We start from the raw sequence: 23620 nt of genomic DNA on the forward strand, positions 1-23620 counted from the left end.
CCCTTTTGCTGTCTTCTTTATCATATTGCAGTTCTGAGGCTTGAAATAAAAAAGTTATAAGGACTGGGATGATACATGCCATTTTGCAGTGTGAGGTCTTTTCTAGGCTGAGCAATGGGTCTGGTTCTTTCTTTTCTCATATGTCATGCTTTCTAGACCTCTCATCACTTCAGTGGACATTCTTGGGCCCTTTCTGAGCTCTGCACTGATATGTGGTTGCCTGTAGTTGCAGAGAGCAACGTAGGTTGCTTGTAGATCTGGATTGCTACAGGAGTTCTTTGCTTATGACTGCTCTTCTGTGTCACCTCTGCTATAATGGCATATCCCCCTGGGCCTGTGTATCACAGTAAAATAACTGAATGAGCATCTACAAGTTAATAGTTACTGAATTAGAGGGCTACAGGGAGCCAAAAAAGGTATTCTCATCTGTCCTTCCACTGGAGATCAGCTCTACCTCTGTCATTCCTGTCAAATGTGTATCTACCCTGTACTTAAAGACAGAAAGTGATGGTGACTCCATGCTATCCCCTAGGCAATCCATCCCAGTTTTTCATTATCCATACTGTTGGTGGTTTATTGATTTTTCTCTAACTTCAGTCTTCTCTGCTTCAATTTAAATCCCTTGTCTGGTTTTATCTGTCATACATTTGGACAGAAGATTACTACCTTGCATCAATAGTTAAAGACTGTTTTCATATTGTATTCTATTTCTGGACGACACACTGTACTTTCAGTCTTTCCCCATAGCTTATTCATCCTAGATCATTCGTGTTCTTCTTTTCACTATTGCCACTTGCTCCATGTATCCCCATGTAGGATACACATCATGCTTTCTTGAAGGTTCCAGCTGAGGCCTTACCTGTGCCAAGCTCAGGTTCCCCATGCCACTGTAACTACTGTATCTATTGTTTTAGCCATGTGTACTGTTGGGAATGTCAGAAAATCCCTGGAAGCCATTTACCTGAATGAGGCAGAAGTCTTGTGGCAAAAGCACAGCTGGTAGTTATACTAACTCACCCATGTAGTGAATTAGTATATCTAATCTAAATCAAATGAAGTGACATCAAATGAAGTCATCACTGGGATAAAAGGTTCCTGAGAATGGGCAGGATCTCAGAGATAGAAGGGGGCATTTTGGTCACGGATTCATGTAACCCTTGTGGATCTTGAAATATAAGGCAGGGCTTATGTGACCTCAATTCATCTCATGAATCAGGAGATTTCATTTCCCTGTGCCTAGTCACTTAATCTTTTATTTACAGCACAGCTCTGAGGTCAGGAGGTGTTACCATTTTTTTACAGAGGAGGAACATAGGTGAAATCAGGTATCCAAGGTCAAAGGAGAAGCAAGGCATTAAACTGGATACTGAATAGCTACATCAAAAAAGGCACCTGAGTCACTTTCTAAGCCCCAGCAGCTTGAATGGCTTGCGCCCACATGTAATAGCACGCAGTACACTTTAGCTTCAGTCCAGGTCTGAAACCCTGGGAGGAGAGACACTGAACAAGAAAGGCTTGCTTTTCCTTGCAGTTTGCCATGTGGACATAGAAAGGGTTTGAGCGTGAGTAGGAGCAGTGCACCCTGATCACACACATTTCAGCTGCAGAGAAGGCCTAGTGCTGATGCAGTTCTTGTGCCTATAGTGAAGACATTAAAATACCTTTAAATAGCCCTTGTACTTTCTGTTATGTGGGAAGAGAAGTGGAAATAGTGAGCAAAAAAGGTCATTGCAAATGGCACAACTTCACGCAGCTGTATCTGTGCTCTGCAATAGCGTTGCTAGCTGTTTTTCTTGAAAGTTGTTATTTTATTCAAATTGGTGTGTTACTTGATCTCTTCTGCTTTTAAAAGCCGATCGAGAAGATTTCTCAACCACTGTGGAGAGAGGAGGAAGGGAGTGAGCAGATTGTTGGCACTGGAATATCTCATGTCACCCAGCTAGGCTAAACTCAAATAAGGTGTGAGAATGCAAAGTTGTGCTGGATTCAGTTCACTTCCTGAACTCATGAGCAAGACCTAGCCTGTCCTTGTCCCATGTCTGAAAATCATCCTTCTCATGTTCCTGATTTTACTGCTGACTCCAGATCTGATGCAGCCTGCTTTTAAGAGCTGCCTTTGGCTGCAAAGCCTGTCAACTGAGGTTCTGTTTGTGTAACATTAGCAAGAGTCCAGAGGCCAGGTTATACCCTTCAGGGCAACTGTGTAAGAAGCAACTACTAAAGGTCAGTAGGGACAGCTGGGGAGGGGAAGTCCTCATTTATTTTATGCATATGGAGTGATACAGACCAGGAGTTAACCTGAAGATGAAGGGCAATGACAAGAAAAGGAGGAAAAAAACTTGACTATCAAAGGCCAGGCTGACTTTGTTAGCAAAGCTCTTACTTAAAGCTATCGAGAACATGCAGTTAGTAATGGCAAGTCAGACTGAGACATATGAAAGAATAATGCTTTTATTATTCATATCTCATGATAGGGGTGCATGTTTAACTGAGTGTCCCATGGAGCCCCATTAAAGTTGTCCTAACAATGCAAAATAAAGGACTATGCTTTTCCTCCATATTTGTTCTTTCTTCTTACTTATTTCCTTCCCCTTGTTGCCCATCTCACTTCTGCCTTCTCCTTGAGGCCATTCCTCCTTAAAATGCAATAAGAAGGAGTCTACAAATGTGTTAAGTGCATTTCTGTTCTGTCAGCCCCTTGAGTCCCCAGCTGATGTATACACATACCTTTTAGTCATGTCTCTTTCCATACTGCTCTTGAGGTTTTCTCCTCTGTTTACATAGTAGTCTGTGTGAGGAGACCTCAACCCTCAGAGAGGCATTAGACTCAACAGAGAAATTAAAAGATAAAAATAATGAACAAGGGCTGAGATGGTTGAATTCCTGGCTCTGCTGCAGATGCTCTGGTATGATTTGAGCAAGTCATTTACCCTGAATCTGTAAAATGAAGATAGTACTTCCTCCCTCTCCCTGTTTCCCTCCCTTTATCTTACATAATTAGACTATAAACACTATGGGGCAGACACTCTCACCATGTTTATCCAGCACTTAGCACAATTAGGTCATGGGCATCTAGGAACTCAGCAGTATGATGGGCCAGAGGAAGTGTGTTTGGTGTAATAATATTGCAACAGGGCTGATAAAAAGGAGCAGCATGACCACAGGAATATTAGTTCAAAAGCAAGCAACATAATCAAGAGGGAGCTGCAGTGGCTGAGTGTATTGAGCAATTTGTGATGATGTTTCCAGCGATGGTAGGAGGAGGTCAAGAAAGGCAGGGTTTTGTATCAGTCACTGCCTTGTGTCTCCCAGGCTTCATATAGGCCCTTTTCTTCAGCTCTTTTAACTAACAGTCTGAATTATAACAGTCTGCAGACTGATTTCTTGATTAAACAAAGAAAGTCTATGGTTATAAAAACGGGCTGGGTGATTAGATTATAAGACAAACAAACTGTATATCTCATGACTTTGCACTTGACTTCCAACTTCATTGCAGTCCCATACGTGAACACTGAATTTTCTTGTGGCTACATGTGCACACATACACTTAAGATTTCTTGGACCGTTCTTTGTCTTTAAAGGAGTCTTTTTTTTCCAATAGCTTTCTTCTCCAGAGGAGTTTGCCCTGTCTTTAAAGTATTCACTGTCTTTCTACTCCTCCGATTCAGCATTCATTCTGTAATTTCTCAATGGCACTCAAGAAAACAGAATGGCTTCTGAAGAAAAGAATTTAGTGTTAAAAAGTTAAATATGCCTGTGCTAAAGTGTGCTCACAAAAAAGTGACTGCAATAAGTTTACAGTGGAAGGACAAACCACCACAGCACTCTGTGCCTGGTCTTCTAGAGCAGAAGCCTCCACTTCTTTCACCAGGAATCCTAAAGGTTCCCACTCAGCAAAGTGTTCAAGCATGTCCTTAAACGCTCTGAAGAGAAACTAACATTGGTGCTGTGTTCGTTTAGCAGAGAGTAGCAGCCCAAAACGATCTTTTAAAGAGTATACAAACTTCCACTGGTAGAAGGATGTTAGTACTTGAAGCCCCCTAGCTGCAGCATGGGCCCTGTCTTTGGAGGAGGATTCACATAGTTTCTGGGTAGGATTTTTGGTCTGTGCAGAGCTGAGTGTTGCTTCTGCCAGACAGCTTCAACCTCATTTAAGTGCATCTGCCTTAGAGAAAGATTAATGGTAAAATTTAGACAGAGATAGATGTATATTTGCCTCCATGACTCCGAGGCAAGAGCTTCCCTGTGGCCAAGCAAGTTGAATTTCCATTTTTAGCACAAAGTGCTTGCACTGAGGCTTAGTTCCCTGTTTCACAGGAGCAGTGATGTTACCCGCTCATATTTTTACACCTTCAACATGAACACAGTAACTTCTGATTTTTTTTTTTTTTTTCTTCTGGGGCAGTCCTGAGCTTTTCTCTATTAGAAAAAGAAGAGGAAGGGTGTGAGGGAGGGAGGAAGAGTATTGACTTGGTATTATAAGGCAAACAAAATATATCCCTGTTTTCATGAAAAGATAATCAGAAATCTAACAATGTAGGTTTTCTACGTGTCAAAGGCAGAAGTACGATGAAGCAATATATTCGCCTTTAAATTTGCCAGCAGAGGGAGTTTTGCAGCGCAATGAATGCAGGGAAAGAACAGGGAAGTTGCTTGCATTGAAAGAGCAGGGAAGTTGCTTGCATCTGCATTTTAGCTGTTCACGTTCCAAATTTTATTTGACATATTATATTGTCGTGTTGACCAAAAAATGATCTTTTTCTATTTCAGAACAGTAACAATATTAATTACTGATACAGTTTAAACTTCACATTTCAGGAGCGAACCTACATAGTTAGCACCTCAGCTAAAATGTAGGATTTCTTTTGGTACAAATAAGCTGCAAGTTTTTAATGCACTTGTGAGAATAAATCTACAAGTATTTTCATAATAGTTGTGTCTGACATTGCTGCATTGATAAAAATGTATTTCTGATGCAAACTGCAGTTTGTAAAACAATGGAAGAAATAAAACACAAATACAAGAGGCAGGGAGCCATGAACTTCTCAGTTTTGTGCAATCATATTGTACAAATGACGTATCTTGCATATTTATCTTCTACTTAACATAATAAACCTTTATGCTTCTTCACTGCCTCGCCTCTTCATCTGCTGGGCAGTCCTTATCTGGCAGGAGCTGAAGCAGTACACCCATACAGTACTGAGGAATTTGTTGGTGAGACGCTTGACCTGCAGCACAGTAAGACACTGGAATGCAGCTTGTATTTTTAAAGGGAGTATGTATTTCTCTGTGCAAGCTGAGTTTGACCAGGCACCTCATCGCAACCTCTAGATGGCACCCAGATTACACACTGTTACTAGAAACTACCACACCGTGGCCAACATGTTTTTTCTTGGCCAACATTTCTGCTAAGCTGTATGTGGTAGTAGCAGTCTTAATGTCAAAGGAGGGAGATAATGTTTTTGGTTTTGGGCTGTGAAAGTGTTTTCATGTTGGAATTGGCTTGTTGAAAGGAATCAGAGAAGCTGTGTGGAGTACAGCAGGACCTCTGCTTGTGGCATTTTTCTGCTGATGCAGTCCTGTACTTAGCAAGTGTCATGAAACAACATCGTGTGGAGGCCCAGATTGACTTCTGGGGCCAGGTTATTGGGCTGTGATGTTGAAGCACTCTCTGAACAGAAACAGAGCACGGTCACTCCAGCTGGCAGGAGGGGGAAACGCACTGAGTTTTGGCAGTTATGATGCTGTTATGACGTTTAGATATTTTGCTGATTCTGTGCATTGTTTTGCCATTGGTTCCAACCCCTTCTCCCTCTTGCCTTAATCTGGCACTACCATCTCGAGTGATGGTAGCTGCCAGAGCTTTATGCAATTGCTCACGTAGTCCTGCTGATTTTGGAATTGCTTACCCATTTAGAGGCTTTCCAGTGAAGGCACTAATTACAACTAGAACAAGACAATTATGCAGAGGGTGTGTCCATGTTGTTTCCTCATGCCACTAGTTAGTGTAGTGCAAGTTCTCACATATCAGGAGAACTGGCTTTGAGATCTTTTTTAGCAAAAAGTAACTGCACTGTTTGGGAACAATAAAAAGCTCATCCATCTCTTGTGGAAAAGGGAGATATGTTGTTTTAGTGACTTTATATATGAATGGTTCTGTATATAAAAATGTTACGGCTTAAGGATGGAGTGCTCTGCAAATAGTGTAATTGCTGTGTGTAGATGATTAACAGAACAACCGTGTCACCAAACTGCTAAAGGACTTAGTGCCAAAGTTACTTTTGGATGCCTGTACATATCTGCACTGATTGAAGCAAGAACCTCCTGGGGAAGTTCTGTTTTCTCATCCATCTGTGAATTTTGTTTCCTCTTGTGCAGTTAAGATGCAAATATTTGTGTCCTGCATCAAAAACTGAATATGTTTTGCAAGTAAAATGTCATCATTCAGTGGTTATAGAGCACTTTCCTCACTACCCGCAGAGGGTTTCATTTCTAGTGTCTTTCAGAGTGCCTGTTGAACTGCCATTTGTGCACAGAGCAGAATCAGTCTGAAGGTTCAGAATCACTGCTGACAACAGCATCACTTCATCACTTCTCAGTGATCCTTATCAAGGTGCAGTGCTGCATCTGTGTTTATTCATACTGTTTTGCTCTTTATAAACATCTGTAGCACCTATAATATCCACTGAAATGACAGATAATTCAGAAAAAGTGGTTTTCTGCTGACTGAGAAACCAAAGTTCTGTCTGAAGTTAATGTCTTTAAATCTACTTCTTACTCATTAAGTGTTACAAGGTTTGTTTTTACAAGGAAGTAGTTGAAAATGAAGGCTTTGCCAGTGTGCCCTCTTTTCCTTTTTCATTCCCTTCTTTCCATTACTCATGATGAAGGCAGTTTAAGAAAAGGCTTGGATAGCTGGATTTGATCAGGAAGATAATCTCAGGCCTTGGGGACATTATGTGGCTATTTTATGTGATGTTTTCCTTATAGTTTCTAATCTGAATCTCTGCTGGGTCATTTTTCAAGCCCCAGTAGATCAGTGCAGAGGGATTTTGGGTAGGTTGCAGCTACTGCTCTGTACCCTACACTGTCACCTCCTGTCTGAAGTCCTTTCCCAATGGTAGCTTTTTTGAGGGGTGGTTGTGTCACCATTAGTTTAAGAGCCTTTCCCAAGCTCTGTACTTCTGTATTATGCAAACCCTGAAAAAGGCAACTCTGGGCATGTGGGAGGCCTCTCCCAAAGAATTTTATGTTTTCTCTTCAGAGAATAAAACTTTACATGTGAATTCATTTGCCACACAAAGTTCCCCTGAGCTAGGTCTGTGACTTTTTATACCATGTATAATCCAACCTCTGGCTGGTACCCAGGTTTCTGGACATGCTTTGCATTTATTTAAGTATGGAAGAGAATAGGCAAGTTGAAACCATTATTTTTGAGTCTGTATCTTTTCCATAAATGTGTTTGAAAGGCTTTTTCTTTATAGGTCTGTGGTGACTGAGGTAGTGTGACTGGTTCTCTGTGATGGCAGCTGTGTTCCATTGTTGCCATGAACCACTTTTGAACTCTGTGACAGAACTTCTTGTGAAGGGAACACTTTCTGTGCTGTATTTGCCTTAAATCCAAGGACATAATGTAGTTCATGAAAAGCCATTTCTATGACTGTTCTTCTGGAAAGACTTGGTGGTCTTAGATCTTCCCAGGCATTTCCAACCTGGCAAACATGCAAGTTTCTAGAAGTACTATTACCTTAGGCAACCTTTGCCTTCCCAGTTGGAGAAACCAAGGCTTAGTAGGACCTTAAGGCTGGACTCCTCTCTCTCTCACTCCAAGGCTGTCCCTTTTGGAGCAGAGGTGCATCAAAGGCGCAGAATGAGAAGCTGGGTATTTCGAATGCTGTTTCTGTCCTATGTCTGAACATACCTTTAGTTTTTACTCTGTGCACTCAGTTCAGGATATTCATAATCACTGTAACAGTTCCGTGACCAGCATTTTTCAAACCTGTGTAGTCCCTACCTGGATGTAGAAAAAGCTCAGCTTTTCACAGCTCTCATTACACAGAGGATGGATGAGTTTCATGCTACCATGTTGGAGTGCCTCAAATATACCATTTAGCTATCATGAAGATTTAAGAATTTCATACCCAGTCACTATGCCTGGGAAGCCAAGGAGGAGTTCTGCAGACTCACAGTGTTTTCAGTAATTCCATTCAGCCTATTATTTAAATATATAGGACACAAGTTAAACCAATGCAAGTAACCCTAGATGACATTACAGCTGAAGTCTGAAGCAGCTGTATTAACAATCCTATACTGCCAGTAAAGTGGCCAGCTTCATCCACTAGTTTTGTCTATCTTTCTCTCTCCTTACCCTTTTTAACTGGCTATATTAGTGTTGCCCTTCTCAAAGACAGTAATGGGGAGAAAGAGCATGTAGATAACCCCAACACAGAGTACTGAAGTAGGCACAGCCGAATTCCGAGTGCCTTGAGCTCACCTATACTTGCATCAGCACAAGTTGAGAGCATACAGCACTCTGCAGGATGAGACCTTTTGTAAATGATGCCTTCATGCCTACCCTGGGAATTGCACATTTCCTTCACCTGATGAGCAGGGCTGAGGCCCACTGAGCAGGGAGGACAGCTGGCTTGCTCTCACCTGTGTTAATGGAAACTGCATTTTAGTCTCATCACATTGCGAGTCAAAGACACTGACCTGTGCCTTTTGGTCAAACAAAGTGTAAACGGAGATTTATGAAATATATATTAATAACAACTCAAGAGTTGCTGTTACCATCACCTATGGAGAAAACAGTTGTCTGAATCCTTTGAATTATCAACTGAAAATGCTTTCATGTTGTCTTGAGTTCAGGGAAAATCTGTGCCAATATTCCTTGAGCTGGCAATGAGGAGGTAACTAGGGTCAGGTGCAAGTTAGTGGCAATGCAAGTCAGGCTTGCTTAGGGAACTTGCATTCAAAGTAAAAGCAAAGACCATATAAATGGCCAGATTCTTTTTTGTGGTTGTGAGATTTACGAATAAAATCCTTCATTAAAAGACTAGTTGAAGTAATACAATTGTCTGTTTAACCTATCCTACCAATTGTTAGGCAGAGAAAATTAGGGAAATACAGTATCTGAGAAGCTCACAATTGTTGCAATATAATATTATAAGTGTGAGAAAATTATGCAAATACAGAATCTGATCTAGAGAAAAAATGACACATGACTTCCCCACCAAATAAAAAATTTTCACAAGACAGGAGTGACTGGGCCCATGGGAGCAGATGTCACATATGAGCATTGTCAGTCCTCAGTTAGAGGGCAACTTGGATGGAAGGTATGTTATTTTATGAAGATAGAGGTCTTCACATATCAAATTCACAAGTTTTAGTTTTCTGGTGACTTTAGGTTGACATGATTATACATGGCTGCATCCAATGGTAGCAAGACAGATCAGTAACTTCAATTTCATCCTGTTTTCTTGGCATATTTCAAAGACAGTGAAAGAGACACAAGACCAAAGCAGGCAGGGGGAGCTTTGCTTTGATTTGTCTATTGTCAGTGAAGTGCAAAAGCCTTATTTCAGAAGTAGTTTCTTTCATATTTGTTGCAGGCTCTTGTCTTCTAACTGTTTATCTGCTTTGAAATTGAAGAGATGTATAAACACACAACTCTGTCCATGGGTGCTGAGGGTTTTCTCAAGAACCCTTCCCAGGAAAAAGCCATAATTTGACTTTTGAAATTCTCAGTGTAATCTCATGGAAATTAAAGACATGACAACTATTTTCTAATCAGCAGCCTAGTTGAGGATCACTGCCACATGTCTGCTTGGTTCTCAGGCCCGTGATTGTCTGTGTTGGAAAGACAGGGCTACATCAAAGGGCCTGCCCATTGTAAACTTCCCCCCTTCTGCTCCGAGTCCTTTAGACTCAATTTTTACAGAAAAAAAAAAAAAAGAGTAAAACACAAAGAGAAGTAAGTAGTCCCACAAATCCTAAGAAAACACACACACACTACAGGTTGGGAGGAAATTAAACTACATATGACAGGTGGTCAGAGCAATGGCCTGGCCTCCCAGAGGCACTAAGAACTCAAAAACCCATAGAACCAGAGGCACTGAGAAGTCAGAGACCCATAGAAGAAGGTAAAAATGGCACCATCTGCATCTTGTTTGCCCTGTTAGGACTTCTTCCCTGGTCACCGTGGGAAGTTCAGTGAGCTCATGAATTTCAGGTTTACTGGAGGTCAGCTCTCATCTGTTAGGCAGAGGGCTTTGATAGACGTATCAGGAACTGAAGCTTCTACGTCCTCTCCCTCCTCAGGGGAACTCCGTCACAGGGTGCATCTGGCAGAGCAGGCCCCACCAGGCTGATCCTGACACTGGCTTTTCCCCCTAGCAGCACTGGGGGCATGTGTTCAGTCCTGGGCCCAGTCCAGGAATGCTGGTTGACATTAATTGGTGACATTCATACCTATAATTTGTTTCCTCATTTTCCGCAAGGTATGGAGGCAACTGTGGGGCCTCTGCTTTTGCTTTAATCACATAATTTTGTATAATACCCATTAAAAACAAATACTGAATTTGGGAGGGGAGGGGTCACAGTATGAATATCCTGACATAGCTATGTTTGGAATGATAGATGAACTGTAAGGGATCTCTGCCCTAGTTTTTTTGTAATTTAATTCATAATTATCCTTGGGACAGTTGGGTATCTTCATTACTTTGCTCCTACTTGCCTGAACAGTTTTTATCTTAGTTTATTGCTGTCTGTAAATTTGTGTGCTAGTTTATTGCCGTCTGTAAATTTGTGTTCAGAACGCTGTTGAAGAGGCAGTGCTGTTACTGGTGAACAGCTGCTGCTGTACTCACTGCTGTGTGAGCCAACTGCTCGCAGTTTATGCTGCTCGATCATTATGTGAAATGCTAGTCTGTGATGCTTTAATGCTGGTCATTTCTGTCCTGGTGATAGTGGGATTTGACATTATTAAAGGACCTCAATTACATGTATCACTGATTGTACACAGTAAAGGACACATTGCTCTGCTAGTTACGTGACTCATGTTGCCATTATAGTGCAATTTGGTCAGGTTTAATGGTGTGAAAGTGATTTTTGGACTTGGTTTGAAGCACTGAATCCTCCTCCTTCCTCCTCCATTCAATTTCTATTTTACTTCTTCTGTCAAGAGAAAATACCAATCTTCTTACTAAGACTCCTTTTGGAAATAGCCCTAGTGCCTTCCTTTTTCCAATTTACCCTCTATGTTTTGGAGTCCAGAATCGGAAACTCTGTGACATATCCTTTGATGTGATTTGGAATTTGGCTTCCTGTGTGAGGACTCACACTTCCTCTGTGACAAAGCACCCTGGTGAAGGTGACATGCAACTCAGGCCAAGGGACCTTGTGTTCTAGTTTGATGGCTGTCATTCACTTGTGGTTTGGGGTTTTTTTAGAAATGTCTTTCATAGGTTATTATCTCATTTTCAGACTTTGAAATGTGCTGATCATCCTTGTGATGACTGTTACCAAAACCTGGTTAAAGAGTCATCCAGCATCAGGGTTAAACGCTGCCATTTATATTCATATACCTTCTCATTCTAGATATTAGTGGACTGAGGCTGGAATCAGCTAAATGTCTTCGCTGGGTACATTTGTATAACTTCTGACAATAGCTGTACCTGAAGCTGACAGATGGCAAGTACTATTTTTACCTCAGGAAAGCTTGCTGTGATTTAATCTTCTACTTTAAACTTAAGAAATATCCAGACTTCTTTCTGATAGTTAAAGAAAAGAAGACTGAGACTCTCCCAAGGTAGCCGTCTGGGACAAAGACATTTCCTACTATTGACAATGTGGTTTTGATCATTCTGCTCTCAGCCACTGATTTGGATGTGCTCTGATAACTGACATATGTAGTGCTCCTGGTATAAGCCTTCCGGAAAACGTGATCAAAGACTTCTTTCACCTTTGGTTCAGGCTTTGGTAGGGGTAGTATCCAGTTATTCAAGTGCAAAACTGTTCTGCATATATTTATGTCACATTTCTGTAATTTGGACAGTAACAAATACTTCCCAGGTTTATCACATAAACCTCCTCCTCAGATTTGAAGATGGATTCATTAGAGTTTTCAGATCTACTGGCAAGGGACGATTTTCATTTGACTTATTTGAATGTGAAATGTGTCTTGGTATTGGGCTATGAAATATATGGCCAAAAGTCAAATTTTGGCCTATGCATAATTATGTATTAAAATGGAAAAAAAAAAAAACCTAATTAAGAAACATTAAAAACAAAAAGAAAGAAAGAGAAAGACCTCAGGTCCATCAATAAGTAAAACATCAAGTATAACTTCCAAAGGCATCAGCGTGTATTAAATTAATTGTGTTCCTAAGTCCCTTTTCTAATAATAATTCATGCTACCCTGCTACTGTGGGAAATCATTGCTAAATCATTCTTTTCTGTTTATTTATAGACCCCAGAGCCAGTTGAAAACTACATCAGTGAAGGAGAGTTTGAAGATGATCTGAGTTCTTCTACCCCAAGCACAATAGAGCTGGAGATACGTGGATCCAGCCAAGAAACAGATGAAGATTATTTTGAGACCCTGTCACATCAGAGTGGATCTTTGTCAGATGTAAAAACTGAGCCTTATGAGAGTGCATCAGACACAGAATCTGTTTCCAGTGATGTAACTGGGGAAACTTGCTTGGATTCAAACTGCCTTTTTACGGAAAAAAAGCCCCTGTGCTGTAGTCTTCCTAAAGCAAAGGCGGAAACAACCCTCCATGAACTTAAGTGCTCAAGGCAACCAGAATTTACCCAGCAGGTGCACTTAGAAGTGTCCTCCAAAATAAAAGCAGCACTAAGCAAAACTGAATTTTGCATACAATCTGTGAAGTCAGAAGGTGAAGAATTGGGTGATGAAGAGCTAACATTAACTAGTGATATTTCCAACACAGAGAACCAAGTCAATGAAGAGGGCATTATATCACAGACAAATAGAAAGTTTGTAGCAGTATTGCAAAATAAAGCAGAGTTTGAAAGCAGTAAAGTGCAGTCCTATACCAACTCACTATCTACAGAAGATGACGTTACAAGACATAAGGAACATCCTGCAGTATTAAGCATTGCTTGTTTCAAAGCAAACTCAGAAAGTTGTTTGATTTTTCCTGAGGTACAGCAATTTTCCTTCTGGTCAGATGCAGCATCAAGCTGTAGTTTTCCTAATATTAATTTTGAAACAAATGGACCTAACCATAAAAGTTACACTGAGACATCTGACTATAAGTGTGAATTAGATTCTATGTCCAGTAAAAAATGCAGCAGGAGGAACTCAGTTGACAGTGAGGAAACTACAGGTAAAAGGATAAAACATGGAAGTACAGAGACCATGTTGACATCAGATTCATTCTTTTACCAGAGTTGCTTCAAACCAAAATCTCAGCCACCACTCACAAGGTCAGAGATTACAGAAAGTAAATCATGGCACAGTGTACCTGAAAACATCAGTGCTCAAAGCAAGACAGAATATGTGGGGAACTGTATTCATCTGACAGACAAATTTAGATGGTCATGTTCCAGAATACATCTTCAAGGGCTGGATTTTGAATACACTTGGAAAAACTTAGGAAGGGTACCTGTAAGCCCTGAAAAGGCAATAAAAATAGAGGGCAAATGTGGCATAAAAAGATCTCTTCTTAATACTGACATAGATTCAAATGAGTGTGAGCTTTCTCAACTAGCAGGCTCTCCCCAGTGTGTTGATTATTTCCACTCTAAATCAGAGACGTGTGGCCTTAGCCCAGAAGCAGTAGGTACATGTGCTGATAGCCTATCTTCTACACAGATTGATGCTTGCGAGTGTAATCCAAAACTGAAGGAGACTTCATCTGCCCTGGACTGTGAGCCAGTGATCATAAATGCTGAAGAACTTATAAAAAGTGACCAGTACAAAGCTGAAAGAGATCTGGAAGCAGACAGATTCCCTTGTGATATTGATGTTGAATCTAGCATTGGTGACACTGAGAACCTAGCAGCTTGCCATGTAGGTTTTCATGCTGCTGTGGAAAACGGAGATTGTGATTGTTCTGTAAACTGTGTTTCCACTGGTAGAATACAGCAGAGAAGTTTGAAAGAGAATGGCCTTGGATCTGAACTGTCAGGTATGGAGATCATGGTAGGGGAAAGATGGGTGGATGATTCTTCTAACCTTGACTTCGGTTGGAAAGTCCTGGAAACCACATTGCAACCAGGTGGCAGTAACACTGGGACAGAGCACAAGGAGTCAATGCAGCAAAATACAAGTTGTGAAACTGGTGCCTTAAGGAGTCCCTCTGAGTTAGTAACAAATGAACATCCTACTCATAAAGGAAAGGATGAAGACAGTGTCTTTGCTGTTGAAATGACTCCCAGCTCAGATTGTATAAGCCAGAGAAGGCATTTAATAACTCTTCCAGAGTTAAAGCCTGCCCTAATTATAGTATCTGTAGAGCAGAAAGGATTACAGTCCAAGACACTGAATGATAACCTTCCTACTGAATTGGTAACTGGAACATTGAGAAATGTAGTGAGCAAGGATTTGATGTCTCCTCATACTGTCAGCAAAGCTCATGATGAGCCAGAGAGAGTTCTGAGTGAAAGCTGTAGCTGTGAAGAACAAATTCTGGCCACCCACCTCATTCCTGGTAGTGCAGAGGCACTCCCTGGTAGGGATACAGATGAAGAAAAACCAGAAGTTTCACAAGAGAAAAGAGAGAAAACAGATGCAGTTTCATCCTTAGGGTTCACCTGTAGTAATTCCACAGTAACAAGTGCAAAAGTGGAATTCAGGAGCGTTACTGTACCACTGGGCAATGATATACTTATTGCAGAAAGTCAGGCAGATCAATGTGAAGAAGTGCTCTTAAAATCATGTAGTAGAAGTGGTGTTACAATCTCTGAGAAAGAGCCTTGCAAAACAAAGACAGGTTTTGAATTAGAGACAGAACAGTTCAGGAAGTCATGGGCTGAAACAAGAGATGACCAGGTGTCTAAGGAAGAGAAAATCAAAGCACATCAAGGCAGAGAGGAAGGCTTATATATAACTAGTGCAGTAACACTGGAAACGTGCAATGTAAGCAATTTGTGTCAGGGAGATGGTGCTGATGTTGACCTTCAAGGGCCTAGCATCATCTCTGAACAAGCAGTAGGCAGGCAAGGAACTGAAGGCTGTAATGATTCAAAGGAACAAACAGGTATTTGTGAAGAACCTGCTCCTAGCGAAGGAAAGGAGGGCTCTCATGCAGAAGACACAGCTAGCCCTACCAAAGACAGTACACTGAATCTAGATGGGTCTGATGTCTTTAACTTTTCTGTGAAAAGGGAGGCCCATAGCGCTTGCATGCTGGGCCTAGATAATATAAGTACCTGCAGCACTAACAGCGAGGAAATGGATGAGAACTCATTCCACATCCTGGGAAGTAACAGCAGTCTCTATAAAGCTGTGCAGAAGCCAACAAAGAATGGGAATAGTGGGAAAGCTTCCAGGTTTTTAGTATTCTCAAAAATGACATCTTTCAGGAAAACTAAACCTGCCACAGCAGAAAATCAGGGAAGTAGCAGTTTCTTTGGCAGCAAGGCAAAGATGGAAGAACTGGATGCTGGGAAAGAGGATGAAGACACTGAAAGTTTACAGTCTTTCAAAAGTTGTTCATCTGGTTCAGCCTTCCACAGGAAGGAAAGCTATGCCTCTGAGTACTCGGACGATGATGACTTATTCTATGAGAGACCTGCAGGATTATTCAACAGAATGAGCCTGAGGAAGGCTTCTGGCTCTGGTCGGATACTGATGGAAGATGTAGATGCAAATTCAACTTCTCCCACACTGGCTGCTGTCAAATATGCAGATCGACAAGTTTCAGGTTCATCTGAAAACAATGACAGTGAACCTGTGGAATACTTTGGAAGTAGAAAATCATTCCCTGAAAATGAATACAAAAGAAACAAAAACCTTGAGGGTAAGAAGTTCAAGACAAGGTTGGCCTTGGCACACAAATCCCTCTCAAGCTTATTTGAATCAAAATCTCCAGAAAAGGAAAACACTGAGCAAAGCTCAAGAGTATTACTGAAAAATGAAAAGGAGAAAGCCAAACTTCGGCAGAGTGCCTGGAAAGCTTTTCTAAAAAGCAAGGAGGCAGATGGACAAAAAAGGCCCGTCTTAGCAAGTTTATCACCAACACAGGAGAGTCTTAATGCAACTAGAGGCCATGTAATGAGAACAATGTCAGTAGAGCGACAGGATAGTTCCAACGGACACACATCTGTTAAAACAGAAACAGCTAATGGTTCCTCAACAGACACCAACTTTTTTGACACCTCTGTGGAGCCTGTTGATGCCTCTTCACCTGCAGGTACGTGGAGAAAACAAATACAGTCCCATGACCTGGGCATCAGATACTCACAGAGTTCAGACTGTGATGAACAACAGGAGGCTCTGAGCAGTTTAAATACTTCTCTAGAGGAATACTGGATGAAATCTCCATTTAGCCCCACTGACTCGCAGTTGCCATTTAGTCAGTCAAGTCCATCATGTCCCCAGCTCTCAAATTCTGATGGTAAAGACATGCCTTGTAGGCCCATGAGTCCTAAACCGCAGAGTCCACGATCCACTTCTCAACACAAGAGCTTCCGTTATCCCGGAAGAATATGTGCCACTTCAATGATCTCTCTTGGGAACAGCTCTGCAGTTGAAAGCAATTTGGAGGCTCCTGAGAGACCAAAGACACTGAAACCCAGAGGTAGTCTCTTACTTTCTGTACACTCGCTGGACAACGAATACCAGAGGGATGACAGTGGCATAAGCAGTCAATCCCAGATCAGCTTAAACACAGCTTCTTCCATTAGTGACATGCTCCGAGATGAGGTGAGTTGTTGTCTGGGAATGATCAGGTCGTGGTTTTGTTTTAATAATGTTTAGGAATTCCAGTGAAACTCTTTAATAGCTTAGTGAACACATTGGTTAGATGGGTGCATAAATATTCCTCTTTGTCTAAGATAGGCAGCACTACTTAATCTTTCTGTTTCTGTTCAAGACTATATGAATTGATGCAGTCTTTAAGGGAGGATTTGCCACAAAAATATAAAGGAATGGAGTCATCACAACAGCACTAATGCATAATATGCCTCAGACAGATTACACAGATGCCACCCTGTGTTCAACTCCAGTTTTTAGCTGGGTCTTTTCCTTCTTAAGATAAAGCAGAATCGAGCCTTGTAAGTGGTGTATAGTAAATAAGTTTCTGGAAGTGAAATCAACACAGAAATCAATTCCCATTGCTAGTAGTCACTTTTTTAAGACATAAAGTGCTTTTCTTTAGACAATGAGTAGCTGTCTTTCAAAGTACCATGAGTCTTTTGCAGTCACCATAACTACCCTTTGATTGCCACTAGGAGTCATTTTCCACCTTTTCTACAGCAAACAGAAAAAAACCCCATGGACTCAGGGTCTCCTTTTGATGTTGCATTGTATTCTACACCTGGTAACACATTAATTTCGTTGTGATATGCTGGATCTCACAGAAAAGATTGTGTCTTCAATAGGGATTTCTCACTTGGCTGAGGCCTTTAAAAGCAGAGGCTTCCTCTGTCACTAGGCTTTTAATCCCAGAGAGGATTTCCTGAGTTGTAAGTGGCTGGGAGCTGAGGAATCTCTTTCATTGGCTAAGCACAAACCACTAGAGTGACTGAGATTGATCTGTTAGCTGAGATCCCAGAACCTGGCTTGATCATGCTACTTTTTCAGTATTGCTGATGAATTTTGACATTAAGAAATGGGCAAAATAATTTTGTTGAGCAGATTTTCAAAAGTGGCACTTGAGAGAGGGCATGAGATTCTGCATACCCCAAGTAGACATTTTTCAGAGAGTTCATGAATCTGGAACTTCATGAAGTGGAACTACAGCTGAGGGCTGGTTGCGTTCAACTCAAACGAGCCCTCACACAGCTTTTGCTGCTGCTGCTGCTGCTGCCTTTTGTCTCTCACATCCCAGGTTATATTAAAGCTTTAAAATACCCTCCAAAATGGTCTTAGCCTACCCTGTATCCCTATTTTTTTATGGAAACTGCCTACTTCTTGTATAGAAACAAAAATAGGTTGGTTGGAACAGACCTTGGGAGGTCATCTAATCCCACCTCCTTCAGACAGGACTGGTGGCAACACCAGGTAGGCAAAACCATGACTTTAACCAAGTCTTGAAAACCTCCATTGCTGGAGATTTCACCACCTCTCTGGGAAATGTTCCTGAGGAAATTTTTTTTCCTTAATGCCCAACCAGAAATTTACAAGCTACAATTTCTGGTCATTGTCTTGTGGCATTGTCTAGCACTACTGAGAAGAGTTTGGATCTATCATCCATGTAACTACAAAGTCGTTGCAGACTGCTCTTATATTGCCTTTAGTGCCCTCTTATCAGCTTGAATAAACCCAGTTCCCTCAACCTCTCCTCACATATTCCCAATAAAAGATTTTTGGCTGATTGCTTTGTTTTGTTTAGCTAATGCTGTCTGGAATCTAAAGAAGCATGTGGGTGGCAGTTTGAGAAGTGAGGGCTGTAGTACTAGAATTGCTGTGGGCAGAAGGGGAAGAGACTGCAGTGTTACACCAGCCTAGGAAAATGCAAGATACTTGGACTATACACACTGTCAACAGATGAAGCCTCTCAGAGGATGAATAAAATCAATGACCTGTAAATGACAACCCAAAAGAGCATCTAGAAAAGAGTGGAGAGATGACGCATGTGTAAAGCAGTGAATAGGCAAGCCCACATCCTATAACATAACCATTAGAAGCAAATAAATAATTACTTAAATTGATTGCTAGACTAAATAATTTAAAGAAAACCATGAAAAACGTAAATGTTATCTAGGCCATATAAAAACAGTTTAATTTTCCTGATTCTTCTGGAGGCTGCAGAACGTGGTATCTGAAATTGGATAAATGCAGCTGGAGCCTGGAAATTAATGTAAATGTCCCAGTTTTCAGGACACAACATTTAATATATTAAAGCAGATAGGACTTTTATTTATTTCCATTTTCATGACATTGTGAAATGAAGTAGAATTGCACCCTGGTTTTTGCAAGGAAAGTTGTTTTTTTAGGAATGTCTGAAAATACAGCAGAGACATTAGGCAAGGTATATTTGCAGTGTTAAGTCTTTCCAACACAATTATCATCTAAACGCTAAGGATGGTCTTCCTCATGTATGTTGCTAAGTAAAAAGGTCATAAAATTAAGTTTAACAGTGGATTTGAAGAAAAGTCCTTTTCTGTTCCTCATCAGTAAAGACATTATTACAAAAAAAAAAAAAACAACATAATTGTGAAGTTCCTTGAGCTCACTTCCCAGTGTGCCCTCCACTATGGGGATATGTATATATTCCCCAAGCCCCCAGCCAGGTATTTTTCCAGTGGTATCAGCTTTATCTGTGTTATAGTGCTGTACCAAACTGCAATGGATCAGCTTGCCCCTGATGCCTCTGGCTACCACACTGGTAAGTAACCCTTCTTATCCTGATGGAGCACAGACCAGCACCTCTCTCATTACCTGCTAATGGTTAACATTCTCCAAGTTATATCCGGGACAAAGATTTTTTGCTGAAAACAGCAAGACAGAACAATTACCAGTTTTCCAATGTGGCAGGGCCTTCATTACAAAATTATTCTGACTGTTTGTGGCATGATTTTACTTACATAATTGTGTTACCCAGCAGGCAAGAGTGAATAGTCCTAATATGTACCATGTTTGGAATCTGTGCAAGTTCTTTTCCTTGCTCCCCTCCAATATGATGGGGTTAGGCATAGAATACCAGCAGGATACACTTTCCTTTTTGCATAGCATCTAGTAGATAAGGAGTGTTTCTAGACTGTGGCATCTCTTGCCAGTGGCAAAGAAGAATCGATCTGGGATTGCTGGTTAATTGAGAGTAGATAGGAAGTGCCTGCAGTGGTTTAAGGGTTGCTGTGTTTAAGTTCTTCAAATGAAGTGTGAGAAACTGGAGAGTTACTATTGTCAGGACACAACATTTTCTTGGCATGAAAAGAGACTCCTGAGATCATTCATTCCTCAATGTTGTTATCTCCCACCTTAAATATTATTGATTGTAACACTGATGCTACCTGGAGTGGTAGTTAGATGCCTCAGGGCACGCTTAATCTCAAGTAATTCCAGTATAAAAGCTGTAATTTTGTGCAACCACTCGTTTAAAGCAAATGAGAGTGAAGTGCAAAGCTGTGCAATGCCTCACCCAACACCAAGGAAATAAAATGGATAGCACAAAGAGCACACGAGGAGCACAGGCCTTAATGTATCAGACCTGCAGGCATCCAGGAAACCTTTTAACAATGTGTAACTGAAGTACAGTTGGAAAAGACAGACAGACAAGACTGGTCATTATTCTATTTTCAGAGATACTGTCTGTCTTCGTAAATAACATTATGCGGACAGAGTGTCCTAAATCCCAGTAGTAATGTTATTGTAATATGCTATCTAGAATGAGGGTGAAAAGGGCATTGTCCTGTGCAGAGGGAGTGTATAGTACACCCTCAAAGGATAGGAGAGCTGCTGCTTCAGGGTGGAGTACCCCTAAGCCTATAGAGATGGCTGAGTGAGTAGACAGGCTGGTTTCAGCCAGCCAGTACTCTTGGGAAAGCATTTTCTTCTGAATAGTTCTGGGGCTACATAACTGAGATTTACCATCTTCTGTTCAACCTGATTTGAAGCAAACAAAATTTCCAGCCAACAAACCCTGTGTTTTCACCTGCTGTTTGTAAAACAGGAGTCTAAACAGCAATGTCAGACGCCACCTGAAAAGAGGCCAAATGAGAAATGGGTTCCCCATCGCAAAAGAAGGCCCCCACAGGTTCCACCATCCCCACGCCCTATCTCCACCCTTGAGAGCAAAGCCTGGAGGCCTTCCTTCCTTGCTCCAGATGAAAAAGCCAAGGAGATTCCAGAGAGGAGGAGGAAGAGACCTAAACCCCTCTATAAGTGCTTCAGCTTCGATGATGTTTGGATGGAGAGGAACCAAAAAAGGAAGCTAGAGAAGGAGACACAGCCAGAGAGAGGGATTCAATTGCGACACCTCCCAGAGGACCAGTTAAAAGTAAGAAACTGTACACCGTCCTCCTCATTCTCTGGCACTGTCTTCCTCTCTGCTCCAGCTGCTTCTTTCTACTGTCATCATACTCCTGTCCTTCCATTTTGTCTGGTACCAGTTCTGTCTGCTTTTGTTTGGGCCTGGTAGTCTGTGGAGACTGATTAAACACTGAACTGGTTCATAAGTGGTGATCTTTAAAGGTGGTTGTCATGGTTTAGCCCCAGCCAGCAACTAAGCACCACGCAGCTGCTCGCTCACTCCCCCTACCCCCATGGGATGAGGGAGAGAATTGGAGGAGTAAGAGTGAGAAACACTCCTGGGTTGAGATAAGAACAGTTTAATAATTGAAATAAAGTAAAATAGTAATGATAATAATAACAATATAATAATGATAATAATAATATACAAAGTAAGTGATGCACAATGCAATTGCTCACCCCACCTGCTGACTGATACCCAGACAGTTCTCGAGCAGTGATCACTGCTCCCCGGCCAGCAACCCCCCCCCCACCCCCCCCCCCCCCCCCGTTTATATACTGAGCATGACGTCATATGGTATGGAATAGCCCTTTGGGCAGTTTGGATCAACTATGCTGGCTGTGCCCCCTCCCAGTTTCTTGTGTACCTGGCAGAGCATGGGAAGCTGAAAAGTCCTTGCCTAGCATAAGCAGTACTTAGCAACAACTAAAACATCAGTGTGTTATCAGCATTCTTCTCGTACTAAATCCAAAACACAGCACTATGCCTGCTACTAGGAAGAAAATTAACTCTATCCCAGCTAAAACCAGGACAGTGGTGAGTTTTTTAGTTGCTGTTAAGTGAGCAGTTCCTGCCCCAGGCTACACGGGACACTAGGATGCAAGAACAACAGATTGCTCTGTGAGCTGAAAGATAGGGAGGGCAGGGAGCAAATCAAAGTTGCCTTAAATCAATAGAAATTAAACTGATGAAATCTCATTCTGTGCCCTGTGGCATTGCTGTGTAACTTTAAAAAGTGACTTCTAAATTAGATTTCCCTTGTATCTGTGGCCAACTCCACACTTCCTACTGAGGCAAATTCCTGCTGTGAAATGCTTGAGAGAACGTTGCCATTGGAGTGTTAGCGATTTGTATTCTCCTCTCCACCACGGAAGACTTTTAGATCAGCATTGTGATTGCTTGTGATAAACTTTGTGGCTATTGTGACTCACACTGATGGCATCTGTTACTTTTGGATCCAGAGCTAAGGTCTGTTCCCTTCAGGGAGAGCCATGAATCTGTATCCAAGCACCAAATGTAGCTTTCATACATAAAAAAGGACTTCTGGAGGAAAAGTACATGAGATAGAGGGACACTCCATGCAGCATCTGATGATAATATGGAGGAAACTTCTGAGCAAGCTTGAAATCAAGTAGCAGATATTAAAATAAAAGCTTTCTTCAGGCTTTTGGTCTGTTACTTGCATTTGCTTCCCTTTCTCTCTCTTGTCCTGGTTGCCTGTTTCTGGTTGGTCTTGCATCAAAATGACAACGTTTGAGGGGAGCTGAGGCACCAGTCCTGTTACCACTTCAGCACATGCTTGAGCTTATGCACACAAAGAGTTCTGTGAATGGCAGGGGGGAAACATTCATCTGACACAGCTCAGCTTATCCACTGTGGCTTGTTGGGAGTAAGCCTGCTGCCTCATATCTGTTTGCCTGGGAGAGCCTCCCATTGAAGCTGATGGAGACCTGGGGCAGAAAGCCAGGCCAATTCCAGAAACAGGGTTGCTGAAAAACTGCCCACTGTTCTCCCTCCTCAAGAAACGGGGCTTAAAAATCTGTGCTATTTTTTGTATTTGTAGGGCTCTTCAAAACAAAATGTTGCCAGTTGATGCTTGGATGAGTACTGGGTATGATTCTGTGGTATGTTGCCTACTCTCAGTTCAGTGAGGATGCTTCCTTGGCTCAGCCCCACTGCTACCTATGTGTTGAAGACAATGAGTAATGCTCCTGAGGCATGTGTATGTTAAGATTAAAAAAATTTAAAAAGAATTAATTATGTTACTTTTCTAACTTGTTCAGAATTCTGAGTGCTTAGAGCTGTACAAGCATGGAATAAGCTAGGGAAAAATGGATCCCTGGCTCAGTGATAAACAGAAGCCATTAAAACATGCTAAAAATATTTCTTACAATTCCTTGACAACCATGGATAGCAATGGAAATCTAGCTCATGCTGCAGGGTATGTTGGCCAGCACTGAGACCATTAGTGCTTCTAAGAGGAATGACCAGTTACCTCAATAGCTTCCCCTAGAGCCACCAGATTACACAGCTTGAATGCTGTCTGTTTTGCCGATTGACTACACATTTTGATGCTGCCAGAAAACAGTTGCTCCTTTAGCATTTCCACCCTTATTTTCTGGTGCAAACTTGCCTCTAAATCGTGATCAGCTGTGTAATGATTTGCAGCTGCCTCTGTGCCCAGTGAGGTATTGTCACTTAATATCACCTGCCTATGGGGCTTATGGGCCTGA

At 41.6% G+C, this 23620-nt stretch overlaps 1 protein-coding gene across 1 annotated transcript in view; it reads left to right on the top strand.

The window, feature by feature from the left end:
* The first annotated feature begins 16597 nt into the window (after window positions 1-16597).
* The window catches only part of ARHGEF4 (Rho guanine nucleotide exchange factor 4), a 123954-nt gene continuing 116931 nt past the window's right edge, over window positions 16598-23620 (top strand). Inside the window, exons 1-2 of the mRNA XM_075717194.1 lie at window positions 16598-16897; window positions 20808-21134. Of these exons, the coding sequence (XP_075573309.1) occupies window positions 16598-16897; window positions 20808-21134 (627 nt within the window). The remainder of the gene's footprint in view (window positions 16898-20807; window positions 21135-23620) is intronic.

The sequence above is a fragment of the Pelecanus crispus genome, chromosome 9 (genome assembly GCF_030463565.1).
Source record: "Pelecanus crispus isolate bPelCri1 chromosome 9, bPelCri1.pri, whole genome shotgun sequence".
In the NCBI taxonomy this organism is placed as follows: domain Eukaryota; kingdom Metazoa; phylum Chordata; class Aves; order Pelecaniformes; family Pelecanidae; genus Pelecanus; species Pelecanus crispus.